Here is an 11,671-nt window from a genome sequence, read left to right on the forward strand (position 1 = left end):
GACTTCATTAGCTGCGGTTGCTGATGTATATATGGTTGAATCTTCAGAATACTAGAACACACATGCTTTGTTTAATGCCAGAGTCAGGTCATTGGTAAAAATAGAAAAGAGTAGAGGGCCTACAGAACTGCCCTGCGGTACACCACACTTTACATGTTTAACATGAGAAGCTTCCATTAAAGAAAACTATTTGAGTTCTATTAGATAGGTAGCTCTGAATCCACAATATGGCAAAGGCTTAATATCAAATTGTTAATTTGTTTACAGAGAAATAGCATTGTATTTGCTCAAACACAATTATTTCCAACTGTTTTCTATGAGCTGGCAGCAAGCTTATAGGCCTGTTGTTAGAACCAGTAAATGCTGCTTTATCTCTCTTGGGTAGCGGAATAACTTTGGCTTCCCTCCAGGCCTGAGGACAAATACTTTCCTCTAGGCTCAGATTAAAGATATGACATATAGGAGTGGCTATAGAGTCAGCTACCATCCTCAGTAGCTTTACATCTAAGTTGTCTGTCATGCTGGTGTGAAGGGATCGGGCGACAGGTGCAGGAATGTGTAATAGGGGGTTTTATTTTCCCAAATGACAACGTTCCATGTAATGGCACAGGGATAAAGACCAAACACAATACAAAACACAGGGTTGAAACCCAAACAAAAGAGCGAGGAGTACCTTGAATAAATAACTCTAGGGCACAATGATTATCACACGGGATGAGACCCGTAATCTTCTGCGCACTCCACAGTGGCACGAAAGCCAAAACATAGCACAGGTTCTCACACGACCAACGGACAATGTAACAATAACCGACAGCCCAATGGTGAAACAAAGGGCACATTTATACAAATACAATCAGTGGGAATGGGGACCAGGTGTGCGCAAGTTCCGGAGGGATCCGTGACATTGTCAATGCCAGGAAGTTTGAAGTAACTGGTTCCATATCCTTTTCTTTTTTTACTCAACTTTTCGGTCAGTGTTACCTGAATAAAAAACATGTGTTGGCTTAAACTTGTTTTTGCTCAATTTGTCTGATATGTTCATTCAACTAGAAATTATTATTTGGGCATTTTACCCCCCGCCCCCAAATGGCTGTGGAACTAGTTAAACACACACTGCTTTTAACTTACATATTAGACACACATTGACATTGTGCATGTTCATTTATACAGTAATTAGTATTCAACATGTCCTCAACTGGGATTTGAACCCACAAACACTTGGCTCACAGCATTCTAATCTGCCTGCTATGCCACCATGTCAGTCTCAATAACTGATTTCAGCCGTATTGCTACACTTTGCATTTTGAAATAAATCCGCTAAAAGTAGTCAAGAAAAACTATTTCATTTATCAGGGAGTAACATTAAAGCAGAGTAATATTTCCTGCCAACTTTTGACAATTATACAGAAAAACCTAAAATTGCTTAAATAAATAAACAAAAGCAAAGATGTGAGAATTGTCAGATGAACTGACAATTAAACACAGACATGGTGGCGTAGCAGGAAGATCAGAACGACATCAATAAAGAGATTGTGGGTACAAATAATAATAATAATAACTGAATAAATTAACATGCACAATGTAATCAAGTTGTAAGTTAAAAAAATGGTATGTTAAAAAGTGCTGTGTGTGTGTAATTAGTTCCACAGACTTTTATTTTTAGGGACAACTAAAAATGTAAAGTTCTGGTAAAACTTTGACCGAAAAAGTAAACTAAAACAAGTCTGTGGAACCAGTTACTTAATAATAATTTAGTTGACACAAACATACTCAAATGCCTTTAAACTGCTAGTTCGTCTAGGGGAAATTCGCTTCATGTTATAGCCAGTAATGGAAACCAAGGGAATTTACAAGTCAGTAATGGTGGTCCTGTATGACTCAGTTGGTACAGCATAGTTGGTAGAACATGGTGCTTGCAACGTCAGGAATGTGCGTTCGTTTCCTGAGGCAACCCATACGTAAACATGCATGCAGGCGTGACTGTAGGAACTTTCAAAGCGTCTGCTAAATGGCATATATTATATTAGTAAGTCACTCACATGTGGGTGATTTTCTTCAGGTTATAGAATGAATGCCTCTCCAGCCTCTTCAGCGTCAGATCCACTGATATATATCTGGAAAAAACAAACAATACTCCAATATGGCCAGTCTACTGTCTGTCGACTCCATTCTAATGTCCAATCTACTGTCTGTCGACTCCATTCTAATGTCCAATCTACTGTCTGTCGACTCCATTCTAATGTCCAGTCTACTGTCTGTTGACTCCGTTCTAATGTCCAATCTACTGTCTGTTGACTCCATTCTAATGTCCAATCTACTGTCTGTCGACTCCATTCTAATGTCCAATCTACTGTCTGTCGACTCCATTCTAATGTCCAGTCTACTGTCTGTTGACTCCGTTCTAATGTCCAATCTACTGTCTGTTGACTCCATTCTAATGTCCAATCTACTGTCTGTCGACTCCATTCTAATGTCCAATCTACTGTCTGTCGACTCCATTCTAATGTCCAGTCTACTGTCTGTTGACTCCGTTCTAATGTCCAATCTACTGTCTGTTGACTCCATTCTAATGTCCAATCTACTGTCTGTCGACTCCATTCTAATGTCCAATCTACTGTCTGTCGACTCCATTCTAATGTCCAGTCTACTCTCTGTTGACTCCGTTCTAATGTCCAATCTACTGTCGGTTGACTCCGTTCTAATGTCCAATCTACTGTCTGTTGACTCCATTCTAATGTCCAATCTACTGTCTGTTGACTACATTCTAATGTCCAGTCTACTGTCTGTCGACTCCATTCTAATGTCCAGTCTACTGTCTGTTGACTCCATTCTAATGTCCAATCTACTGTCTGTCGACTCCATTCTAATGTCCAATCTACTGTCTGTTGACTACATTCTAATGTCCACACATAACCAATCTACTGTCTGTTGACTCCATTCTAATGTCCAATCTACTGTCTGTCGACTCCATTCTAATGTCCAATCTACTGTCTGTTGACTCCATTCTAATGGCCACACATGACCAATCTACTGTCTGTTGGCTCGATTCTAATGGCCACACATGACCAATCTACTGTCTGTTGACTCCATTCTAATGTCCAATCTACTGTCTGTTGACTCCATTCTAATGTCCACACATAACCAATCTACTGTCTGTTGACTCCATTCTAATGTCCACACATAACCAATCTACTGTCTGTTGGCTCGATTCTAAATGGCCACACATGACCAATCTACTGTCTGTTGACTCCATTCTAATGTCCAATCTACTGTCTGTTGACTCCATTCTAATGTCCACACATAACCAATCTACTGTCTGTTGACTCCATTCTAATGTCCACACATAACCAATCTACTGTCTGTTGGCTCGATTCTAATGGCCACACATGACCAATCTACTGTCTGTTGGCTCGATTCTAATGGCCACACATGACCAATCTACTGTCTGTTGACTCCATTCTAATGGCCACACATGACCAATCTACTGTCTGTTAACTCCATTCTAATGACCACACATGACCAATCTACTGTCTGTTAACTCCATTCTAATGGCCACACATGACCAATCTACTGTCTGTTAACTCCATTCTAATGACCAATCTACTGTCTGTTGAATCCATTCTAATGTCCACACATAACCAATCTACTCAACTACCCACCTCACATAGCCTCTAAATACAATCAATTAACAAGTATGTACAGTATGCAACACTTTTACCTTAGTCATCAGTATCACTGCTTTCATTTGTTATTACTGAGTAACTAGTGTGTAGTTAGCGTGATTTAATGGCATATAAAATAGAGACTTAGACTGAATCTATATGATAAATGGAATGAGTCTGTTCTCTGTGAGAAAGCAGGCTTAGTATTTAAAGTTCAGCAGACTATACTATAGTAGATAATCAATGATATTTCACTGCTCCCTAATTAAGGGGGTTGATCTCAAAAACTGATTACAGGTTAAAAAGTGTCTCAATTACAGTATCCTATTTGCCAAAATAGAAGCACCTGGCTGCTATGTACTGGCTGAGGCAGAAGAAAATAATAATCTTCTTTGCTTTCTCTCTCTTTCCTCGTAGCTGACTTGGACATTGCCATTGGCCTCACAGGCTGAGATCAAGGTTTGGCAGAATGTTTATTTTCAGAATAAGTGTCTAAAAAATAACTTGGTTTCTCATTTTCATCTTGCGTTTAAGCGTTTTAGCTTGGTGATACCCCTTTCCACCTTTATGTACCTAGTGTATATTTTACCACATCAACTAAACCAGGGGTAGGCAACTAGATACAGACGCGGCCGGGACATACTGTAATGATAAAAATGTGTACACTGCAAATTGACCACAACTAAGCCAAAAAAAAAAGAGATTGAAATTATTGTTATTTTCAAATACATATTTGATTAAATTCAGACACTGTCTATTATAATTTTTTTCATACTTGGGAACAGATGTCCAGAATTATTTTCAGCTGAATTTCTGTTGATTTTACAGTCTTTTTTGACCAAAAACTAAAATCCTAAAAAAGCACCAATCCATAGAACAGTTCTACTGGATTACCTTGCGGATGCCTATGCCCTTGCGGTGGGAATGCCGACATTCCTATTCTAGGATGGCATTAACTGTGATTAGCAGACAGCAGTGATACCAAACAGAAAACAGATCAGACGGAGAGAGAGAGAGAGAGAGCGAGAGAGAGATGCTTGGATCTGATGTTTTTCCCCCTCTTTGGAGAATAAGAGACATGCAACAGGTGGTTTAGTAAGTCGCTGGAATTTAAATATAGCTTTATAGAGCTTTGTGGCTTTAACAAGAAACATGTGATCATACTGATGATGAAAAAGGAAAGAGACGAGAGAGAGGGGGGAAGAGAGAAGAGAGAGAGGGGGGAAGAGAGAAGAGAGAGAGAGGGGAAGAGAGAGATAGAGGAGAGAGGGGAAGAGAGAAGAGAGAGAGGGGAAGAGAGAAGAGAGAGGGGGGAAGAGAGAAGAGAGGGGGAAGAGAGAAGAGAGAGAGGGGAAGAGAGATAGAGAGAGAGGGGAAGAGAGAGAGTGGAGAGAGCGATAGACAAAGAAGAGAAAAGAGACAGAGAAGGGGAAGAGAGGAGAGAGATAGAGAGTGGTGAAAACAGAAGAAAGAGAGGGGAAGAGAGGAGCGAGAGAGAGAAGAGGAGGAGAGAAGAGAGAAGGGGGAGAGAAGAGAGAAGGGGGAGAGAAAGAGAGAGGGGGAGAGAAAGAGAAGAGAGAAGAGAGAGGGGGGAGAGAAAGAGAAGAGGAGAGAAGAGAGAGGGGGAGAGAAAGAGAAGAGGAGAGAAGAGAGAAGGGGGAGAGAAAGAAAAGAGGAGAGAAGAGAGAAGGGGGAGAGAAAGAAAAGAGGAGAGAAGAGAGAGGGGGAGAGAAAGAGAAGAGGAGAAGAGAGAAGAGAGAGGGGGGAGAGAAAGAGAAGAGTAGAAGAGAGAGGGGGGAGAGAAAGAGAAGACGAGAAGAGAGAGCGCAAAGGTAGGGAATAACAGTGAGAAACAAGTGTATCATCCTGATGATTGTGTGATTCACAGGAATTTAAATACAAAGCTTTAGGACTTTAACGAGAAGCTGGTGAATGTGATCGTGCTGATTGTGATTCACTCACATCCTTGATATGTTTACTAGGTTGGAGAAGACATCTCCTGGCACTGATTTCAGACGCGTCTCCAGAAGCCATCTGGAAGAGAAGATAGAGGATTAAGTTCACAGATCAACATAAAGTTTACAAATTTATGTACAGTGTACTGATTTATGTAAAGTGTACAGATCAACATGTAGTTGTTTGAACTCCATTCATAAGAAAAGCATTGTACCTTCCTCCTCCAGAGTCTCTATCATATCTGTAACAACGGATAAGATATATACCCATTTTGGCCAGTTATGCATACTGTACTAATCCCTGGATGTAATGTTGAGATCTTGAGGTCTCCTTGTGCTGGTTTAGTTCAGTCAGTGTGCAGGGGTTAAATGCCTGCCCTAGAGACACTCATCCACCTTACAGTGTGTAAGGTAAACTGTGCATGCTGCAAATATTAGAGTTGAAAAGCAGACCTGTAACGGCTCTGGTTTGTAGAAGGAGACCAAGGCGCAGCGTGGTAGGCGTACATCGTATTTTTACTGACGACACCAAACAAGATAACAAAAGAAAAATAATGAAAGCGCACAGTTCTGTCAGGCTCAGATACTAAACAGAAAACAAGATCCCACAAAACCCAAAAGGAAAATTACAACTTATATATGATCCCCAATCAGAGACAACGATAGATAGAACAGACTCATTAAAGGGTTTTTCTTCATTTTTACTATGTTCTACATAGAATAATAATGAAGACATCAAAACTATGAAATAACACATATGGAATCATGTAGTAACCAAAAAAGTGTTTTATATATTTTATATTTGAGATTCTTCAAAGTCCATCATGACAGTCCATCATTCATTTAAGACATGAAGGTCAGTCAACACAGAAAATGTCAATAACTTTGAAAGTTTCTTCAAGTGCAGTCGCAAAAAACATCAAACGCTATGATGAAACTGGCTCTCATGAGGACCGCCACAAAAACCATCAAACACTATGATGAAACAGGCTCTCATGAGGACCGCCACAGAAACCATCAATCGCCATGATGAAACTGGCTCTCATGAGGACCGGCACGGGAAAGGAAGACCCAGAGTTACCTCTGCTGTGCTAAGATGAAACTGGCTCTCATGAGGACCACCACAGGAAAGGAAGACCCAGAGTTACCTCTGCTGTGGTATGATGAAACTGGCTCTCATGAGGACCGCCACGGGAAAGGAAGACCCAGAGTTACCTCTGCTGTGGTATGATGAAACTGGCTCTCATGAGGACCGCCACGGGAAAGGAAGACCCAGAGTTACCTCTGCTGTGGTATGATGAAACTGGCTCTCATGAGGACCGCCACAGGAAAGGAAGACCCAGAGTTACCTCTGCTGTGGTATGATGAAACTGGCTCTCATGAGGACCGCCACGGGAAAGGAAGACCCAGAGTTACCTCTGCTGTGGTATGATGAAACAGGCTCTCATGAGGACCGCCACAGGAAAGGAAGACCCAGAGTTACCTCTGCTGTGGTATGATGAAACTGGCTCTCATGAGGACCGCCACAGGAAAGGAAGACCCAGAGTTACCTCTGCTGCAGAGGATAAATTCATTAGAGATAACTGGCTCTCATGAGGACCACCACAGGAAAGGAAGACCCAGAGTTACCTCTGCTGCAGAGGATAAATTCATTAGAGATAACTGGCTCTCATGAGGACCGGCACGGGAAAGGAAGACCCAGAGTTACCTCTGCTGTGGTATGATGAAACTGGCTCTCATGAGGACCGCCACGGGAAAGGAAGACCCAGAGTTACCTCTGCTGCAGAGGTATAGTTACCAGCCTCAGAAATTGCAGCCCAAATAAATGCTTCACAGAGTTCAAGTAACAGACACATCTCAACATCAACTGTTCAGAGGAGACTGCGTGAATCAGGCCTTCATGGTCGAATTGCTGCAAAAACCCTTGAATGAGTAGGTGTTCTAAAACTTTTGACTGGTAGTGTGGATACATACAAAAAACTAGGAATAAAGTGATAGATAAACAGTAGCAGCAGCGTATGTGATGAGACAAAAAAATGTTAGTTAAAAAAGAGTCAATGTAGATAGTTAAATAATTAACCAAATAGCTACCCAGACCAACTATTTAGAAGTCTTATGTCTTGGGGGTGGAAGCAGTCCAGGGTCCTGTAGATCCAGACTTGCCTTGCGCAAGCAGAGAGAAGAGTCTAGGACTAGGGTAGCTGGAGTCTTTGACCATTTTTAGGGCCTTTCTCTGAGGTCCTGGATGGCAGGGAGCTCGGCTCCAGAGATGTACTTCCTCTTCTCCAGGTAGGAAAGGGCAGTGTGCAGTGTAATAGAGATTGCATCGTCTGTGGATCTGCAGGGGCGGTAAGCAAATTGGAGTGGGTCTAGGGTTTCTGGAAATAATGGTGTTGATGTGAGGCATGACCGGCCCTTCAAAGATGAGTGAGTGTCATTTAGGTTACCTTGGACTTCTTGGGCACAGGGACTATGGTAGTCTGCTTATGAAACATACACACACACAGAGAAATAGACAAAGAGACAGAGAGAGAGATATCTAGCCACTGTGTTAATACAAAGAGACAGGGACCTTGCCCCTAGGCTCAGGTCAGCTGGGTTCAGCTCCACTGTTGGTCCCCAGTCAGTAGAGTACAACACCGTCACACCTCAACTATCAGAACATCCCTAAAATACAGGATGCCAGATGGCTATTTCGAGCTGGGTTGTTTTGGACTTGAGATATTTTGGGGAGATATTTTTCCTTTTCTTTTGTTTCCTGGTGGGCGCCGGGCAAACTATGTGAGGCTGAAGAATGCGGTGGCATCGTGGATGCGTCTGGGCAGATGAATTGGGGCACTGATTGGGGGCTAATTCCATGTGATGGGTGTCCTGGGAGAAGAGACGGTGGATGAGGGAGGGGGGATGTCCAATGGTAGGGAGGGTAATGGAATGTTCCCAGTAGGTTGAACAAACAGAAGGAGAATGTGCATTATCACACGTGTTAAACCTCTACAGCTGGCGGAGACCCACCATGCCCTCTCTGAAGCCTACCCGTGCCCATACACAGATGGCCCAGTCCCTAATGGCCAACAGAGAGTACAGAATGCAGCAGTAATTTATTATGAATTTAACCTGATCACGTGACATAATTTTCTCTTTTTTATTTTATAACCAGAAAACCCACTGGGTCCTTTAGTGGAAGTCCATCATTTTGGGGCTGCAGGTAGCCTAGTGGTTAGAGCATTGGGCCATTACCTGAAATGTCGCTAGATCGAATCCCCAAGCCGACAAGGTGAAAATCTGTCGTTCTGCCCTTGAACAAGTACTCATTCAATTTTGAATGCTTAGCAGGACAGGAAAATGATCAAATTCACTCACTTATTAAGAGAACATCCTTGGTCATCCCTACTGCCTCTGATCTAATAACACATGCTCCATTTGTAAATTATGTCTGAGTGTTGGAGTGTGCCCCTGACTATGCGTAATTTAAAAATAACAAGAAAATCGTGTTTTCTGGTTTGCGGAATTAGAATTAGAAAATATTTTTAATTTTTACTAAAATAGTGTTTTACTGGTAACTTGAACTTTTAGTTAGAGTCATTTTCTATTAAGGTATCTTTACTTTTACTCAAATATGACAATTGGACATTCTTACTGTTCGCCATTTGGTTCTCACCTGGGTCAGGACCAGGGCTGTGTCTGAAATGAAACCCTGTTCCTTATATAAGTCTAGTCCACTACTTTGGCAGAAATCCATATGGTCAATAACACACTATAGGAAATAGGGTGCCATTTAAAAACGGGTCCCAGAGCCAGGGATCTCTCTCTCTCTCTGTGTGTCTGTCTCTCTCTCTGTGTCTCTCTCTCTGTGTGTGTCTCTCTGTGTGTGTCTTTCTCTCTCTGTGTGTGTGTCTCTCTCTCTGTGTGTGTCTCTCTCTGTGTGTGTGTCTCTCTCTCTGTGTGTGTGTGTGTCTCTCTGTGTGTGTGTGTGTCTCTCTGTGTCTCTCTCTCTCTCTCTCTCTCTCTCTCATAGACGTTCACTGTCACAGCATTTAGGAGATGTTTGCTCTGATGACAAACAATACCATTTTTATAATGCTAATTCAGAGAACCTGAATTGTGCACTTGCAATATTTAGCCTAAAATTGTTAATTAACAATGTCTTAATTTTGTCTATATGCATTTGTAGAATTGTTTGAGTATAGAACATAAAAAATAGATAACTTCATAATTTTTCAATGGATGCCTCTGTTTCAAAACGTTTTACACTGTCATTTTCATAGCCTTTCCTGTTCTCATCATCATGTATGTAGACATATTTCCATTTGTCCATTTTAGTCATTTAGCAGAGCATCTGCATACATTCTCATAATGTTCCATCAAAACAAACACACTCAAAGCTCCAAGACTGTCTGATAAACAGGCAGAAAAAAGGGGCCCTTGGCTCACTCAGACAAGATTCGTTACAGGATCAACTCATTACAGAGAAATGTTCCAAGGAGTTTTCTTTGCATCACCCATAGCCTACAAGAGCCATCACAATCGACTGAATGAATGCCTATAGAAAGAAAAAATAATCACACGCACGCGCACACACATTAATCAGATGTCAATCCATACAACAAAAGGACATTAAAAGTAAACATATACTTACAGTGTATCTGTGCTTGCAGGAAATGTGGGAATGACATCAATGTCAAAGCAGGAGATCGTGTAGGTCTTCCGTTCTGAGCAATCACAAACAGTGGGGCAGGAGTCGAAGTCAACCAAGGTTTCGATCGGTAACGTGACGAGGGTAAACAGCGCACATGTTATCACCTGCAAACTGTGTCTGTCGTTTTCAGTCATCTCTTTTTTTTAAGTATCCTCAATGATGCCTATTGTTAACGCTGAGATTCTGACGGCTTCCTTCTCACCGGACGCCCGTGGCAAATTGAAGTTGAAGCCCGCTACTTTGTTTATGTCATAAACTTCAGCGCATGAACTCGTCCTAGCGCAATTATACTGACCGTTTGAGAGAGTGGTGAGAGGAGATGCTTGGGGTGTGGAGGTGGTCTTTCTTCAGGAGTAGAGATTCACGGTGGACTTCTGAGGTACTCTTGTGGAGAATTAAAGATTTTGTATTTTCTTTAACTCGTTTACGAAATGTAGGCTATTTTATGAAATGTATCCTATAAATCCAATTTCCTAACATCATAAAGCTAAATAAAATATGTTGCTAATCAGTATTATTATTCAATTAAACTAGTATATTGTCAAGTTATAATCATGTTTTAGGCTATAGATATCAGCCCTAATACCCCACATAAAATAAACAAAGTCAAAATTGTATTTGTTATATTCTTTATTATCAGTAACCCCCTAGACAGCCTGGCTTTAATCCAGGGGTGTCAAACGCATTCCATGGAGGGCCTCCTTTCAATTAAGCCCTAGAAAACCAGGTGTGGGGAGGTCCTTACTAATTAGTTAATTCATCAATAAAGTGCAAGGGAAGAGCGAAAAACCCGCAGACACTCTGGCCTCTGTGGAATGAGTTTTACACCTGCGCTCTAATCCAAAGAGTAGTCCCAGTGTCGCGAAATGCATGTCCCCGAAGCAAGTTTTGGAAAATGTAGTGCTCAAGCATTTTATTCACAAATAATTCCATCACTGCTGTCAGTTTAAAAACTACAACTCCCAACGTCATTAATACGGCGGCAATGTATTTTCCTGTTCTTGGCGGCCAGTTCAAGTTGACTTATCAGAGAGGAATTGTTTGAGTGTAGAAAATAAATAAAAAATAGATGACTGCACAATTCTTCTTCAGAGCATGCCTCTGTTTCGAGCTGAAATCAAGATCAAGGTCATGGGGAAGGGATGCAACCCTCAAACTGTGAGCTCCTGATGCTGCAGGCATCTCAGAGAAAATGAACCCACTGGGAAGCACTACTGGTAGGCTAGCCAGCTAACTTTGAGAAAACAAGAAGAAGAAATGACTAGAAATGTTCTGGTTCATTAAGAAAGCTACACTTAGATATGTGTTTTTGGTTGTTGAGTCAATTAGACCCATTTCAAGCTCGTCTTCCCTCTCCG

General features: G+C 41.5%; 1 protein-coding gene across 1 annotated transcript in view; it reads right to left on the reverse strand.

Moving 5' to 3' along the window:
- The window catches only part of LOC110522565 (thyrotropin receptor), a 38,125-nt gene extending 27,504 nt beyond the window's left edge, over nucleotides 1-10,621 (reverse strand). Inside the window, exons 1-3 of the mRNA XM_021601022.3 lie at nucleotides 10,254-10,621; nucleotides 5,625-5,696; nucleotides 2,040-2,114 (exon numbers count right to left, since the gene is read on the reverse strand). Of these exons, the coding sequence (XP_021456697.3) occupies nucleotides 2,040-2,114; nucleotides 5,625-5,696; nucleotides 10,254-10,447 (341 nt within the window). The 5' untranslated portion in view covers nucleotides 10,448-10,621. The remainder of the gene's footprint in view (nucleotides 1-2,039; nucleotides 2,115-5,624; nucleotides 5,697-10,253) is intronic.
- Between the last annotated feature and the right edge of the window lie 1,050 nt (nucleotides 10,622-11,671).

This window comes from Oncorhynchus mykiss, chromosome 4 (assembly GCF_057628025.1).
Source record: "Oncorhynchus mykiss isolate SJ-2025 chromosome 4, ASM5762802v1, whole genome shotgun sequence".
NCBI classification, from domain to species: domain Eukaryota; kingdom Metazoa; phylum Chordata; class Actinopteri; order Salmoniformes; family Salmonidae; genus Oncorhynchus; species Oncorhynchus mykiss.